Genomic DNA, 16,326 nt, shown 5'->3' with positions numbered 1-16,326 from the left:
AGGTTACAGATCCTCAATACACAGAATGGCCTCCATTCCAGCCTGGGACCACCCTTCCCCAGTTCAAGTCTTTGTCCTCCAGATGTTCCTCCAGGTGTTGAGTTCTGGGGAAGAGAAGCCCAGGGATTATGTCCCTTCCCCTCATTTGTATTTTCTTCCAGTTTGCTGGAAAGATCTTTGCTGTGACAGGGACCAGGCAGTCGCCATTGGTCCAGCAATCTCCATTGTGCTCAGTCCCTGGGATAGTGGATTCTTTCCTTGATGGGTGTTGATGAGCCATTAACAGTGTCTGGCTGGTCCTTTGTTGCAGTTGAAAGGTTGGCTGTGGGCATCTCCCAACCTCACAACGTATTTCAGTAGCACACACAGCAATGCTTCAGAACGTCCCACACAAAGACAGCACATACAATGCATCGGGACATGAATGTTCAAGAGATCAAGGCTTTTAAAAATGATGCCTCCCAAGGCAACTTTGTACCCAACCGATCATAATTCTATCGTAGTGGTGAATACTGGAGCTCCTCAGTGCTACTTTGTGGTACAGATTGTCATCCTGTGGTATCACCGCGGCGTGACCAGGGCCTGGGAGAGACGTGGAACGTTTGAGGAAGAGGCTGTGAACTTCCTTTCCCTTGCAGAGGCGGCTGTTTGTGGTGTCCCTGTGCCCACAGGGCGGGTGACTTGTTTACTTTCACCTTCCCCATCTTTTCCTTATTTGTTTATGAGTTGCTGTTTAATAAATTGTACGTGCTCTGAACTCTATGTACTGATCAGTGGGTCAGGGAAGCAGCCGGCGCAAAGAGAGAGCCCCGGAGTGGGGACACCCTCACCCCTGTCCTAAGTGACCATGTCAAGACTGGAGGTCGAGCCCCCAGGGATCCAGGGCCCAGCCTGGCCGGGGTTACGAGGACTCTGCCGCACGGGAGGGAGGAAGGGGAGCCCTCGAGGTCGGGCAGGACTCTGGATAAAGGAAGTGGGAGCGAGGAGTCAGATCCTTTCACTAGCCAATCCCACCGGGGCGGGTATAAACCAGGAAAGTTTCCGACAATAGCAGGACCTTTCCCCCACTTACACTAGGAGCAGGGTCAGCAGCCGCCCTGCCCGTCCGTCCGGAGAGTGAAATGAACCGGTTCCTCCTCCCACAGTCCAGCTGGTCTGGACACAAGCAGCTCTGCTCCGGTGACTCCGGAATGAGCGAGACTTGGAGCCGGGCTGACTCCGGTTGTTGGCCGCGGTTGCTCAGCCCCCGTTTCAATAGACAGGCCGGGTGTGATTCCTTGTCTGGGGGTGTAACCCGAAAGCTTTGCCTGTGAGTGGCTGCTGCTGGGGGTTTGCCCGGGAGCCGAGTAGAACCAGGGGCTCGGTTTGAAACGAGTCCCGGCCCCCAGCCTGTGTAACGCTGGCGAGGGAGAGAGTTTCCAACCCCCTGAGGGCTCTGGGCCTGTGAGACCCTCTGCAAAGAGCAGCCGAGACTGGAGTTTGGGGGGACAGGCCGAGGGTGGGGCGGGGGGGATTAGAGGGGAGATGGGCTGGGATCAGGGACTGAGTGGAGACAGAAAGGGGGTAGGTGTTGGAGGGGAGATGGGAGAGCGCAGTGTGGGGTTGGGGGGGAGAGGGATGAGGGGGACATGGGCGGAGGTTTGTGCAGGGAGCGGGGGTTGAGTGGGGACAGGACAGGGGCAGAGAGGATGGGGATTTGAGGGGAGATGGGATGTCTATATAAACAAGCCTGTGGCACGTCCCTCTCTAGGGGCCTGGCCACATAATCACTGACAGCGTCTCCTCCAGCTCGGGGCAGGGTCTCTGCGGGTGTGAAGAACTTCCTTTTTTTTGTTTTAAACCTGCTGCCCATTAATTTCATTTGGTGGCCCCTAGTTCTTGTGCTATGGGAACAAGTAAATCACTTTTCCTTATTCACTTTCTCTACATCACTCATGATTTTATAGACCTCTATCATATTCCCCCTTATTCTTCTCTTTTCGAAGCTGAAAAGTCCTAGTCTCTTTAATCTCTCCTCATATAGGACCCACACCCGTTCCTAACCCCTAATCATTTCAGTTGCCCTCTCTGAACCTTTTCTAGTGCTAGAATATCTTTTTTTGAGATGAGGGGGCCACATCTGTACGCAGTATTCAAGATGTGGGCGTACCATGGATTTATATAAGGGCAATAAGATATTCTCTGTCTTATTCTCTATCCCCTTTTTAATGATTCCTAACATCCTGTTTGCTTTTTTGACCACCTCTGCACACTGCATGGACGTCTTCAGAGAATTATCCACGATGACTCCAAGATCTTTTTCCTGACTCGTTGTAGCTAAATTAGCCCCCATCATATTGTATGTATAGTTGGGGTTATTTTTTCCAATGTGCATTACCTTACATTCATCCACATTAAATTTCATTTGCCATTTTGTTGCTCAATCACTTAGTTTTGTGAGATCTTTTTGAAGTTCTTCACACGCTGCTTTGGTCTTAACTATCTTAAGCAGTTTAGTATCATCTGCAAACTTTGCCACCTCCCTGTTTACCCCTTTCTCCAGATCATTTATCAATAAGTTGAATAGGATTGGTCCTAGGACTGACCCTTGGGGAACACCACTAGTTGCCCCTCTCCATTCTGAGAATTTACCATTTATTCCTTCCCTTTGTCCCGTCTTTTAACCAATTCTCAATCCATGAAAGGACCTTCCCTCTTATCCCATGACAACTTAATTTATGTAAGAGCCTTTGGTGAGGGACCTTGTCAAAGGCTTTTTGGAAATCTAAGTATACTATGTCCACTGGATCCCCCTTGTCCACATGTTTGTTGATCCCTTCAAAGAACTCCAATAGATTAGTAAAACACAATTTCCCTTTACAGAAACCATGTTGACTTTTGCCCAACAATTTATGTTCTTCTATGTGTCTGACAATTTTATTCTTTACTATTGTTTCAACTAATTTGCCCGGTACTGACGTAAGACTTACTGGTCTGTAATTGCCTGGATTAATCCTGGGGTTCCCTCCATTTCCCCAGCCAGCTCCAAACTGAAACGCCGTCCAGCTGTCTCACACCCCCTCCTCCTGGTTCCTCCTCCAGCCTTTGTCCAGTTTCCCGGGCAGAAGGTGTCACCTGGCCCCAACCTCCCATCCTGGGCTCTCATATTATGTGCTCAGGTATCTTCCCTCAAGGAAAGTCTCCCATTGCACACACAGTCCCAGTAAAAACTCCGCTGCAACATTCCCAGGTCAATACTCCCCACTCACTGCTGCATCGCAGTGACCTTTCCCGAGTCCCCACAGAGACATAGAGAAGCTGGGAGTTGCCTGATGCGTGGCCAGGCTGAGGGGCCCAGGGTTTCCTGGGTTTTGCAGGGACCTCTGCTTGCTTTGGCTGTTCTAGATTTCGCCTGCAGATTAGAGACAATGTGTGATGGACACAGGAAGAGATAACAGATCGTCGACTTCCTGTAACTGGAGCAACCAGCTGAGTTTCTCATTTGGGGCTTGGTTGAGTTGAGCTTTGGGGTATTGGTGGCAGTGCTGAGGGGCCCCTCGCTGCCCTCATCATGGCATCTGCTCTCACCGTCCTCCTCCTAGGTGAGTATTGAATAAAGCCAGGGCGTGCGCCCATGGGGGGTTGGATCTGAGACCAGGGCGTGTGCCCATGGGGGGTGGGATCTGAGACCAGGGCGTGTGCCCATGGGGGGTCGGATCTGAGACCAGGGCGGGGGCCCAGGGGGGGTGGGATCTGAGAGCAGGGCGTGTGCCCATGGGGGGTGGGATATGAGACCAGGGCATGTGCCCATGGAGGGTTGGATCTGAGACCAGGGCGTGTGCCCATGGGGGGTCGGATCTGAGACCAGGGCGTGTGCCATGGGGAGGAGGGATCTGAGACCAGGGCGTCTGCCCATGGGGGGTGGGATATGAGACCAGGGCGTGTGTCCATAGGGGGTGGGGGGTGGCAGAATCTGAGTCTAGGGCATGTGTCCATGCAGGTAAATGGTTTGGGGGTGGGGGTCTGAGACTAGGGTGTAGGATCCAGTTGCCCTGGGATCTGGTTATTAACAAGCCGTCTCCTCTCCAGGCTGCTGGCTGGCCGGGCACAGCGGGGTGTGGGGAGGTGAGTATCAGTTTGTGGGGAGGACGATAACATGAAGGATGGGGGAGGGGATGCATGGGGTGGAGAAAAGAGGAACTGATCCCTGAACCTTCCCCCAAACTCAACCCAAACTCCCCCTGTGAGCTCAGACCCGTCCCGGCCCTGCTAGGGAATAACTAGGAGCCGAATCAGGCTTGTGGGGTCTGATGAAGCAGACGGGAACTGTCCCCTCGTTCAGTGTCCTCTCCCACTCCCCACCCCCGGCTGTGAGGATCGGGGTTGGGGGCGGCATGTGGATTTATTTCTGTCATGGACTCACAGATTGTGCCCACTCTTGGCCCCGTGCGGTCCGTGGGGGATGCCCCTTTCAGTGTGACAGCCCTTCTCGGGGGTCCTCTCTCTCTTGGGGTCAGGCCCCTCGACCTCCCGGAGCTGCACCTCTCTGAGCCTTAGCGCCCCTGTCTCAGCCCACGTGCTCTGGATCCCCCGGGCCTCCTCACGCCCGAAGGGGATAATGCCACCCTGCTTTCTAGCCCGGAGCGACTCTCAGCCAGCATAAAACAGGAGGGTTTATTGAGAGTTGAGCACAGCACAGGTAACTCTCAGGGCCTCAGGCCTGGCCTCCCTCAGCACAGCACATCCCAGTCTCCCCTGCAGCCAGGTGGGCTCTGCCTGCCCCACCTCTCCAGCCCAGAACCCCCCCTGCTTCCCAGCTGGGCATCTGATATCACCAGCTCCAGGCCTCCTCTGTCCATTGTCTTCTCTCCAGGTAAACAGGGTCGTAAACAGGGTGGCCTGGGTCTCCTCTCCTCTCAGCCCTCCTCTGGCCCCTCTGGCTGGAACCGGCTGGTCAGGTCACTGGGGTCCTCTCTCTGCAGCCCATTGTCCTCCCACTGGCCAGAACCAGCTGTGACTCCTGAGCCGGGTCTCTGGGTCACCAGGTCACCAGTCACTGGGGTTTCCATCCTCCAGGCCATCGGCCGGGGTCTTGAGTCTCTCTCCGGTCCTCTTTAAGAACAAACTCCCTCTCCCCTCACCTCCTTAAACCAGTAACACCCAGGGACACTCTGTCCCTCCCCCTGTCCATGCAATGCACTGGAAACTACAAAAAACCCCAAGAAAACCCCCCACTCTAGATCCCCTCTGGGAACCAAAACATTCACGGTTAGTGCAGCCATGGGGGAAACCCCCCAGATCCTCCCCTGCCCCCAGATCCACCCCCAACAGATCCCTCCCCTGCACTCACAGCCTCCCCACCAAGGCCTGGGGAACGGTGGGTCTTGTGAGTTTCCTGCCAGTCAGAGACTCTATTTCCAACCCTGGGACGGGGGGCAGAGCTGCATCGGGCCCATGGCTCAGGCTCCCAGGCTGACGTCAGGCCGGGGGTGGTGGTTGCAGGTGATCTCTCATGCAGCTGGGCCCTGAGCTATGTTTGGGTGAACCCCCTGCCCCCGAGCCCCACGGGCAGTCAGTGCCCACCCTGGTAGGGGACAGACTCCTAGAGAGGCCGAAAGATGGATGGACTGAATTGGGACGTTGGGGCGGCGGTAGGGGGGAGTGGGATGCACCGATGGGATGCTCAGAGCCAGGCTTTGCCCTGATCCCTGGGCCCAGCAGAGGGGAGCCCTGGCCAGTGAGCGGGGATGGAGTCACTTGGGGGTTCCCCAGCCAGGGGGGAGAAGCAGCCCCTGTAGATTTGGGGCAGAGGAAGGCCGGGGGCTGGGGCTGCTCTGGCCTAGCACAGGGGTGTGGTCACCCGGGCCGGCAAACGTAGCTGGAGCTGCTCAGCATCGCACGGCTGGAACTGGAGTCGGTTGGCTGGCTGGGGCTGACCGGGGGTCCTCTGGCGATGGGGGTGGGAGGCTGTCGTGCGGTTCTGGCTAACTGGGGTCTCTCCGGCCAGGGGAGGGGGTGGCGAGGGGCACTTGGGGCTCCTGCCACTAGAAGCGGGGCCTTGTGCAATGTGTGTGTGTGTGGTGGGGCTGCAGGGCCAGCCTCCCGGAAAGGGGGGTCCACCCACCACCCATGGGGGATGGAGTCACTGGGGGGAGCAGCAGACACTGGAGATTGAGGGAGGGGGGATCCCTGTCCCCAGGGGAGCTGCGGAGCAGGGGGCCTTTCCCAGGGGGACACTCCCCATCTCGGGGGACACCCAGAGAGCTAGGGGCCCAGGGGCTGCTCAGCCGGCCCCTCCCCACTCCCCTGGAAACCCAGTACTCAGTCGGGAGCTGTTCTGGGGAGGGGCCGGTGCCTGGGTCATCGTGTCGGCCCCTCCCCGCCTTGGGTCTGCGTCTCATGGCCTGTCTGCTTTCCACTGCAGAGTCCAGCTACCCCAAACCCACCATCTCTGGGATCCCCAGCGAGGGGGTTTCCTTGGGGGGATCCGTCACCATTTTGTGTAAGGGGCAGCACCAGGGCATGCGGTTCGTGCTGAATAAAGATGGACGCCATAACGGAAGTGTGGATGCGAACTCACAGGCTGTGTTTCCCATCAGCAACGTGAGCCGGGAGGACGGTGGGATTTACAACTGCTCCTATCGCAACAGATCGGAGCCGTTCACGATGTCAGACCCCAGCGACCCCGTGGAGCTGCTGGTGAGAGGTGAGGGGCCCGGCTCGGTGTCCCCGTTCCCAGCCCCACCCCCAGCCAGACCCTCACGGGGACTCGGTGGCAATGGGACACTCAGAGCCAGGCTGTGCCCTGAGCCCTGACCCCGCAGAGGGGATGCCCGGCTGGGGAACGGGGACGGAGTCACTGGGGTGTTCCCCAGCAGCCCTGGAGGCTACTTTAACACTGTCCCCAGTTTGTATGAACCGTGAGTTGCTATTTAATCCCGTGAAGAGAGAGTCCCTGCCCCTGGGAGCTCAGTGAGGAAAGTGAATCTGTCTGTGCCTCAGTTTTCCACTCTATAGAATGGGAGGCTGACTCCCTTCTTGTGTGCGGCTTGGGGCCTGTGGTGCTGGGCGGTGCCGGGCACCAGAGACCAGCCCGTGAGTCGCTGTGTGCTCGGGGGGCTGGATGCAGTGAATGAGGCAGGGGCCACACACGGCCATATGAGGGTCCCAAGCAGTAGGGAGCGGTGGCTCCGTGTCTGTGGGGCTGGGAGCCCAGCTCGCAGGGCCGGGATTCTGGGTGGGGCAAACTCTGGGATATGGGAGAGAATCTCTGCCCCAGGGGCCCCTGGATCTGCCCGTGGCTGGGGCCGGCTGGGGTGGCCGGGGCTGGGTGGGTGCCTGGGTCTGGCTCTCAGTGTTTGTCTCCTGTGTGCAGATCCCAGCTTACCCAGACCCTCCAACTCCCTGAGCCCCACTGGGGTCATCGCCTCAGGGGCAGACGTCACCATCCGGTGTCAGGGGCAGCGCCGGGACGTGAGGTTCTTCGTGCACAAGGCTGGAGACCTGAACCCGCAGCGACACATGGACCCTGCTGGGGCTGGGGCCGAGTTCCGCATCTCCAGCGTGGGCCGGCAGCACGGAGGGAACTACAGCTGCAGCTACCGGCCCCTGTCAGAGCCCTTCGTCTCTTCGCAGCCCAGCGACCCCGTGCAGCTGGTGGTAGCAGGTGAGGGGCCCGGCTTGGCTTCCCCACTCCCAGCCAGACCCTCGCGGGAGGCTCCAAGCTGCTAGGACACTCAGAGCCAGGCTGTGCCCTAAGCCCTGACCCCGCAGAGGGGACGCCCGGCTGGGGAGCGGGGACGGAGTCACTGGGGGGTTCCCCAGCCGGGGGGAGCAGCAGCCCTGGAGGCTACTTTAATGCTGTCCCCAGTTTGTATGAACCGTGAGTTGCTATTTAATCCCGTGATCCCAACTCCTCTGTTCTCCAGCGCCCGCCCCAGGCACTGCCCCGGCTGGGGCTGAATGACGCAGGGGCTGCAGGAGAATCAGTGGTTTGGTGGACACGGCGCTGGGCTGGGACCCAGGAGATGTGGCCCAGCTCCTGGAGCAGCCACAGACTCTGTGTGATGGGAGCACGTCTTGGTTTCCAAAAGTGTCCTTCATGGTGGGGGGGCCTCAATGTTCAGGGATCTCAGGCTGAACACCCACAAACCGAGACACCCACAGTTAGTGGAGACCTCTGCAAACACTGGCCTCAGTAGCGCTGGATCCCTTGTGTTGGGGGACCATGTAGGGCCCCCGCCATGATCAGGGCCCCATTGTGCCAGGCGCTGCCTAAACACAGAGTGAAGAGAGAGTCCCTGCCCCTGGAAGCTCAGTGAGGAAAGTGAATCTGTCTGTGCCTCAGTTTCCTGCTCTGTAGAATGGGAGGCTGACTCCCTTCTTGTGTGCGGCTCGGGGCCTGTGGTGCTGGGCGGTGCCAGGCACCAGAGACCAGCCCGTGAGTCGCTCTGTGCTCGGGGGGCTGGATGCAGTGAATGAGGCAGGGGCCACACACGGCCATATGAGGGCCTCAAGCATTAGGGAGCTGCGGCTCAGTGTCTGTGGGGCTGGGAGCTCCGCTCAGAGGGCAGGGATTCTGGGTGGGCGAAACTCTGGGATCTGGGAGAGTCTCTTCCCTGGGGGCCCTGGATCTGTCCGTGGCTGGAGCTGGGCGAGGAGGCTGGGGCTGGGTGGGTGCCCGGGTCTGGCTCTCACGGTCTGTCTCCTGTGCGCAGATCCCAGCTTACCCAGACCCTCCATCTCTCTGAGCCCCACTGGGGTCATGGCCCCAGGGGCAAACATCACCATCCGGTGTGAGGGGCAGCGCCGGGACGTGAGGTTCTTCCTGCACAAGGCTGGAGACCTGAACCTGCAGCAACACATGGACACTTCTGGGAACGTGTCCGAGTTCCGCATCCCCAGTGTGGGCCGGCATCACGGAGGGAGCTACAGCTGCAGATACCAGCCCTGGTCAGAGCCCTTCATCTCCTCGCTGCCCAGCGACCCCGTGCAGCTGGAGGTAGCAGGTGAGGGGCCCGGCTCCACGGCCCGGCTCCCAGCCAGACCCTCGTGGGGGGTTCCATGCTGCTAGGACGCTCCCAGCCAGGCTGTGCCCTAAGCCCTGGTTCCAGCAGAGGGGACGCCCGGCCGGGGAGCGGGGACGACGTGGGTGGGGGGTGTAATAGTCCAGGGAAAGCTCTGGCTTCCCTGGCTGGAGCCGCTGCCGAGGGACGCTGGGCTGTGGTTGGCCAGCTGGCCGGGGCCTGGGGCTGGGGTCACCCGGGCTGGCTGGCGCCGCTGGGGCTGCTTGGCATGGCATGACGGGGGCTCGGGTTGGTTGGGCGGCTGTGGCTGACTCGGGACTGGGCTGGGGCTGGCCAGCCGGCCGGGGGCTAGCGTTGGTCAGCCGGGGACTGGGGTCGTTCGGGCCAGCTGGCGTGACTGGGGCTGGCCAGGCTGGGGCTGGGCTCAGTCGGCCGGCATGGCTGGGGCTCAGGTCAGATGTCTGTCTGCGGCTGACCCGGGACTGGGGCTGTGCCGGGGGTCCTCGGGCGGGGGGGGTGGGGGGCTGTCTCGGGGTTCCGGCCAGCCCGGGGGTTCTCTGGACGGGGGAGGGGGTGGCGAGGGGCACTCAGGGCTCCTGCCACTCGAAGCGGGGCCTTGTGCAGTGTGTGTGTGTGTGGGGGGGGGGGGGGCCTGCAGGGCCAGCCTCCCAGAAAGGGGGGTCCACCCACCGCCCATGGGGGATGGAGTCACTGAGGGGAGCAGCGGCACTGGAGATTTCAGTCTGAGAGTTGGGGGATCCCTGGCTCCAGGGCCCCATCTCGGGGGACACACAGAGCTTTTGGGGCCTAGAGGCTGCCCAGCCGGCCCTCCCCACTCCCCTGGAGGCCCAGCACTCAATGGGGAGCTGTGCTGGGTGGGGGCCGGTGGCTGGGTCACCGTGTCGGCCCCTCCCCGCCCAGGCTCTGCATCTCACTGCCTATCTCCTTCTGCTCCCAGAGACCACTCTGCCCAAGCCCTCCTTCCACCCCAGCGGGGGGGGGGTCTCCCTGGGGAGATCTGTGTCCGTCCGGTGTCAGGGGCTGCGCCCGGGCGTGCGGTTCGTGCTGAGGCAAAGAATTGTCTAGATATTGGGCCGTCCTTAGATTATCCTTTAGCTCCATTCCATCCTCAGTGTTTAGCGGTCCCCTACAACCATTTCATAGAATCATAGTATCTCAGGGTTGGAAGGGACCTCAGGAGGTATCTAGTCCAACCTCCTGCTCAAAGCAGGAACAAACCCAACTAAATCATCCCAGCCAGGGCTTTGTCAAGCCTGACCGTAAAAACCTCTAAGGAAGGAGATTCCACCACCTCCCTAGGTAACCCATTCCAGTTCTTCACCACCCTACTAGTGAAAAAGATTTCCTAATGTCCAACCTAAACCTCCCCCTCTGCAACTTGAGACCATTACTCCTTGTTCTGTCATCTTCTACCACTGAGAACAGTCTAGATCCATCCTCTTTGGAACCCCCTTTCAGGTTGTTGAAAGCAGCTATTAAATCCCCCCTCATTCTTCTCTTCTGCAGGCTAAACAATCCCAGTTTATGAGGTCCTCACTACTCACCAAAACCAAATCTAAAATGGCATCCCCTCTTGTTGGTTCTTCAACTACTTGGTGAAGGAATCCATCAGCTATCACATCCAGAAAAATCTGAGCCCTATTATTATTACTAGCATTTGTCCTCCAGTCTATATATATATCTCCCATGATCACACAATTCCCATTAGTGTTTACTTCATTAAAAACATTAAAGAGGTCTCTATCCATATCCAAATTAGATCCCGGCGGTCTGTAGCACACCCCAAGCACTATCTCAGGGGAGGCTCTAGTAGCTTTCTTTCCCAATGTGATTTTTGTCCCAACAGACTCTGTCTTATCCATTCCATCACTTCTTATTTCTTTACAGTTAACCTCATCATTGAAATACAACGCTACTCCACCACCTTTGCCTTTATTTCTGTCTTTCCTAAACAGCACAGACCCTTCAATACCTGTACTCCAGTCATGACTACTGCTCCACCATGTTTCTGTTATCGCTTATAATATCCGGGTTCACTTCCTGCACCAATTACTCTAGTTCCTCCATTTTGTTACCTAGGCTCCTCACATTAGTGTACAAACATCTTAATTCTTGCTGTTTGGCTTCACTGACATTATCCGGTTAGGCCCAGACATCTCCCAACCATCTCCCCCAAATTCCTATGCCCCGGGGAGGCCCCAGAGCCGCAGCACCTGGGAGAGCCCTGGGGGGAGCTGGGCCAGACCTGCCAGATGGGGGACTGGGGGTGGGGGCTCTGCTTTTCGGGCAGCGCCAGCTGCTGATTTCCCCATCCGAGCCCCCGCGTGTCTCTCCCCTTCCCCCCACAGCAGCCCCCCCAGGGCACCCGGATTTCACCTACACCAACATCGCCCGCCTGGTGCTGAGCGCCATGGTCCTGTTTGTCCTGGGGCTGATCCTGTCTGAGGCCTATTACAGCCACCTGAGGGGAGCACCTAGGTGAGATGACCCCCCCCCCATGCTCCTTGCTCCCTCCAGGGGCTGGGCCCAGGGCGACACCAGCCCCTCTAACATGCTGTCTCTCTGCACCCCCAGGAGCCTGGATCCGGCCGTACAGAGAAGAGCCGCTTCCCCATGGGGGGCTGAGATGCCAGCACAAATTCCCTGCCCCTAAACACCCCTGCCTCAGAGAATCCTGCCCCCCAGAGTGTTCCCAACCCAAGTGCTGCACCCCAGGATTGAACCCTGACCTCTGGCCCCGCGGGCACCAGTCACTGTGGCACCAGCTAGAGGAGCTGCCCCAGCGCTGGGCGTATCAGGCTCCCCACAGAGCAGCCCCTGGTGGGTGTCGGGGTCCCACTCGCTGCCCCAGCTGGGCTGGTCTCTGCCTGGGGCTGTCAGTGGGGAGCGGGGACGCTGCATCTGACCCTGGCGCTGGAATAACGGCCCTTACTGCCCCCCCAGGCGTCTGTCCCCCTCCTCTCTCTGCAGCGGGGTCCCCCAGCCCCTTTTCTGCCCCCGTTTTCCCTAGACCTCCCCCGCCCTGTGTTTCTATTTTACAAACCCCCAGAGCTTCCTGCTCCCCTGCCCCCCAATCTCCCCACCCCAGGGGGTGGCTGTGATACCGGAGCCTCCAAATGTCCCCTCGTGGTGGGTTCAGCCAATGAAGGTGAGTGAGAAGTTCAGGCAGCGTCACGAGAAAAGACGGTTACTCACCTTTGTAACTGTTGTTCTTCGAGATGTGTTGCTCCTATCCATTCCAATTAGGTGTGCGCGCGCCGCGTGCACGTTTGTCGGAAGACTTTTACCCTAGCAACACTCGATGGGTCGGCTGGGCGCCCCCTGGAGTGGTGCCGCTATGGTGCCGAATATATACCCCTGCCGACCCATCCGCTCCTCAGTTCCTTCTTGCCGGCTACTCCGACAGTGGGGAAGGGGGGCGGGTTTGGAATGGATATGAGCAACACATCTCGAAGAACAACAGTTACAACGGTGAGTAACCGTCTTTTCTTCTTCGAGTGCTTGCTCATATCAATTCCAATTAGGTGATTCCCAAGCCTTACCTAGGCGGTGGGGTCGGAGTGAGACGTCGCGGAGTGTAAGACCGCTGAGCCAAAGGCAGCATCGTCTCCAGATTGTTGAACCAATGTGTAATGTGATGCAAAGGTGTGGATGGAAGACCAGGTATCCACCCTACAAATTTCCTGGATGGGCACATGGGCCAGGAAGGCGGCAGAGGAGGCTTGAGCCCGAGTAGAATGGGCAGTGAGATGTCCTGCGGGAACATGCGCCAAGTCATAGCATGCCCAGATACATGATGTCACCCAAGAAGAAATTCACTGGGAGGAGACCGGCATACCCTTCATTCGGTCAGCGCAAAGAGTTGAGGAGACCGCCTGAAGGGCTTGGTTCTCTCAATATAAAATGCGAGAGTCCTACGGACATCCAACGTGTGTAATTGTTGTTCCCGACGCGATGAGTGCGGTTTTGGGAAGAAAACAGGGAGGAAAACGTCTTGATTGACGTGGAACGAAGAAACCACTTTAGGGAGGAATGCCGGGTGTGGTCGGAGCTGTACCTTGTCCTTATGGAAGACAGTATAAGGGGGATCTGCAGTGAAAGCGTGAAGTTCCGAAACTCGTCTCGCCGATGTAATAGCAACAAGAAAGGCCGTCTTCCAGGAGCGGTACAGCAAGTAGCAGGTAGCCAAAGGCTCAAAGGGGGGACCCATGAGCTTAGCCAACATGAGGTTCAGGTCCCAGGTAGGGGTAGGTCTCCTGACTTGAGGGTACAGTCGTTCCAAGCCTCTACGAAACCTGGAAACCATGTGGTGAGAGAAGACTGTACTGCCCGCCTCGCCCGGATGGAAGGCGGAAATGGCTGCAAGATGCACTCGTATAGACGAGACTGACAGGTTCTGCTCCTTAAGGGACCATAAGTAGTCCAGGATAGTGGGGATGGACACCTGACTCAGGGCCGCCCAGAGAATTCAGGGGGCCTGGGGCAAAGAAATTTTGGGGGCCCCTTCTATAAAAAAAAGTGGAATGCTATATTCTTGTGGGGGCCCTTGCGGGGCCCACGGCAAATTGCCCCACTTGCTCCCCCCCACGGGCGCCCCTGGGAAAAATAAACCTTCCGCATTTTGGCACAAACCCAGTTTTGAGAAAACTTCTTTACAAGGTATCACTGGTTCTCAGCATCAGCTAGTGCTAAAAGGCACTAAAGCTCATTAAAAGGGTTGGACAAATATTTTCCATCAAAACTTTTTCTGGATCGAAAACTAGGGGGTTTTAAAAAGCAGAAAAAAAAATCATGGACAACGTCTGCTTTCCTTCAAAAGTTGTTGTGGTTTTTTTGATTGAAAAGCTGAAATTAGTCTGCCAAAACCTGAACATGGTTTGAGGTTTCAGAAGTATGTGGCCAAATATCTGCTGCTTGCTGTGTTTGATTGTTTAAAGAAACAATAAAAAAATTCTGCTTAAAAAAAAATCCAAAACTTTTGAACCACCTCAGCTTGTAACCAAACACCTGAGCCTGAGAAACAGAGGCTAGGGACACCATTCCTTACCCATCCTGGCTAACAGCCATTAATGGACTTAATCTCCATGTATTTATCTGTTTCCTAGAGAATGGCTCCATGTGATCCCTCACAAATGGGAGACAGTTACTGTGGGTTTGTCTTTAGTATAGACTATGTACATACTCCACGAACTGAGCATTTGAGCTTGTTCCAGAATCTGGGATGAGCCTATGTTGTCCAAACTGAAATGCTCAAAATAGCACATGCATGTGAATGGACACAGGGTGCTAAAATTAAATTAATCCAGGGGTTCTCAAACTGGAGGTCAGGACCCCTCAGGGGGTCACAAGGTTATTACTGGGGGTCGTGAGCTGTCAGCCTCCACCTCAAACCCCGCTTTGCCTCCAGCATTTATAATACTGTTAAATATATAAAAAAGTGTTTTCAATTTATGGGGGGCGGGGTGCGGGTTGCACTCAGAGATTTACTATGTGAAAGGGTCACCAGGACAAAGGTTTGAGTACCTCTGAATTAACCCCTCTGAAGCCTCAGGGAATGCAGGGGAGAGGGGTCTCCCTTGGTAGGGTTGGGAAGGATATTGCTCTTCTCATGTGATCCCTCCCCCCAGTGGCTAATTTTAAATGAAGCTACCCTCCCCTGACATGAATCTCCCTATGGCACTGAAATTACATATAGACTATAATTTGGCATTTGAGAAGTGAAATGGATGGTTGCTCTAATGGAAAAGCTAACAGCTTGGCTCTTCTGCAAGCCTCAAACTGCTGAATGAGCTTTAGGGTGCAGAAGGCTGTGCCTCCCAAACAGCCTGGCCCTACCCCCTATCCAACCCCCATCCACTTCCTGCTCCTGACTGCCTCCCTCAGAATCCCTGACCCATCCTGCTCCTTGTCCCCTCACCGTCCCCCAGAGACGCTGTAACCAGGTCGGACTCACCCCTGCGGCGCCTCCTGCTGGTTGTCCTTGGGAATTAGCTCAGTCCAGCGTCCGGAGCGCCCTCTGCAGGCTGGTGATCCGCCTTCCAGCTACTGGCCCCCGTGTCCCTCCCAGGACCTCGGTGCCCCTTCAACTGGGTCTCCCCCTCCCAGGGGAACCCCCCACCCCACTATCCCCACTTTGCCTCAGTATTGGCTACTGCCAGTCATTGTCTAGCCTCACACCCTAGGGCAGACTGCAGTATCAGCCTACTCACCACAGGCAAAGGGGTTTGGACCTGCTGCCTTTGCCTACCCCTGGGTTGCCCCTTGCAACCCCCAGTACCTCATGGCCTAGAGCTAGGCTGGAGCTCCCCAGCTCCTCAGCCTTTCCCCAGCCACGCGTGCGTGTGTGCGTGTACCCCTCCCCCCCAATACAGAGAGAGACTGTTTTTCTTCTGGCGCCCCTGGCCTTCTTATAAGGCCCTGTTGCTCAGTTTGGGGCGTGGCCCCAGCTGCAACCACTTCCCCCAATCAGCACAGCCTAAAGCCCCTTCCCAGGGCTGTTTTAAAGCCCCAAAGGGCAGGAGCGAGTAGCCACCCCACTACAGACCCCCAACCCTCGGACCCCACCCCTGCTCCCTGTCTGCCCCAACCCCTATCCACTCCCCCCCCGGAATACCCACAATCCAACCCCCCCCTTCCCTGCCCCCTCCCTATGCCCTGACTGTCCCCGGGACTCCCTGCCCCTTACCCACCCCCCCCAGCCTCTTACCCCCGGCTCCCTCCTTACCTGGAGCATCAGCGCCTCACCTGACAGCTGCAGCGTGTCCTGGGGGGGGGGGGCTGAGCCCCGCCCCGCTCAGAGCCACGTGGGGAGGGGGCGGGGCTGGGAGCTCCACGCCGAGCGGAGGGAGCTGAGCTCAGCCCGGAGCTCCCAGCCCCGCCCCCTCCCCACGCGGCTCTGAACGGGGTGGGGCTCAGGGGCCCCGCCGGAGACACGCTGCGGCGCTGATCTGAGGATGCCACTTGATGCGCTGAGGCTCCAGGAGGGGGCGGAGGCGGGAGCCTCAGCTGTTCTCTTGGGGGCCCCTGCGGAGCCCGGGGCAAATTGCCCCCTTTACCCCCCCTCTGGGCGGCCCTGGACGAGGGCCTGGGAAAGAGACGTGTAACGTTTGAGGAAGAGGCTGTGAACTTCCTTTCCCGTGCAGAGGCGGCTGTTTGTGGTGTCCCTGTGCCCACAGGGTGGGGTGACTTGTTTACTTTCACCTTCCCCATCTTTTCCTTATTTGTTTATCAGTTGCTGTTCAATAAATTGTACGTGCCCTGAACTCTATGTACTGATCAGTGGGTCCGGGAAGCACCCGGT

At 57.6% G+C, this 16,326-nt stretch overlaps 1 protein-coding gene and 1 long non-coding RNA gene across 2 annotated transcripts in view; both read left to right on the top strand.

The window, feature by feature from the left end:
- The first annotated feature begins 3,509 nt into the window (after positions 1–3,509).
- LOC120388353 (immunoglobulin superfamily member 1-like) overlaps positions 3,510–16,326 on the top strand; it is a 29,361-nt gene continuing 16,544 nt past the window's right edge. The window contains exon 1 of the mRNA XM_039510147.1: positions 3,510–3,581. Within this exon, the coding sequence (XP_039366081.1) occupies positions 3,551–3,581 (31 nt within the window). The 5' untranslated portion in view covers positions 3,510–3,550. The remainder of the gene's footprint in view (positions 3,582–16,326) is intronic.
- On the top strand, positions 8,932–11,889 carry LOC120388395. Its single transcript, XR_005590555.1, has 3 exons — positions 8,932–8,987; positions 11,375–11,504; positions 11,601–11,889. It is a non-coding gene; the product is annotated as an uncharacterized LOC120388395 (long non-coding RNA).

Source organism: Mauremys reevesii, linkage group 22 (genome assembly GCF_016161935.1).
Source record: "Mauremys reevesii isolate NIE-2019 linkage group 22, ASM1616193v1, whole genome shotgun sequence".
In the NCBI taxonomy this organism is placed as follows: Eukaryota; Metazoa; Chordata; order Testudines; family Geoemydidae; genus Mauremys; species Mauremys reevesii.
The sequence above is the reverse complement of the archived record's forward strand: the minus strand, read 5'-3'. Positions and strand labels throughout refer to the sequence as shown.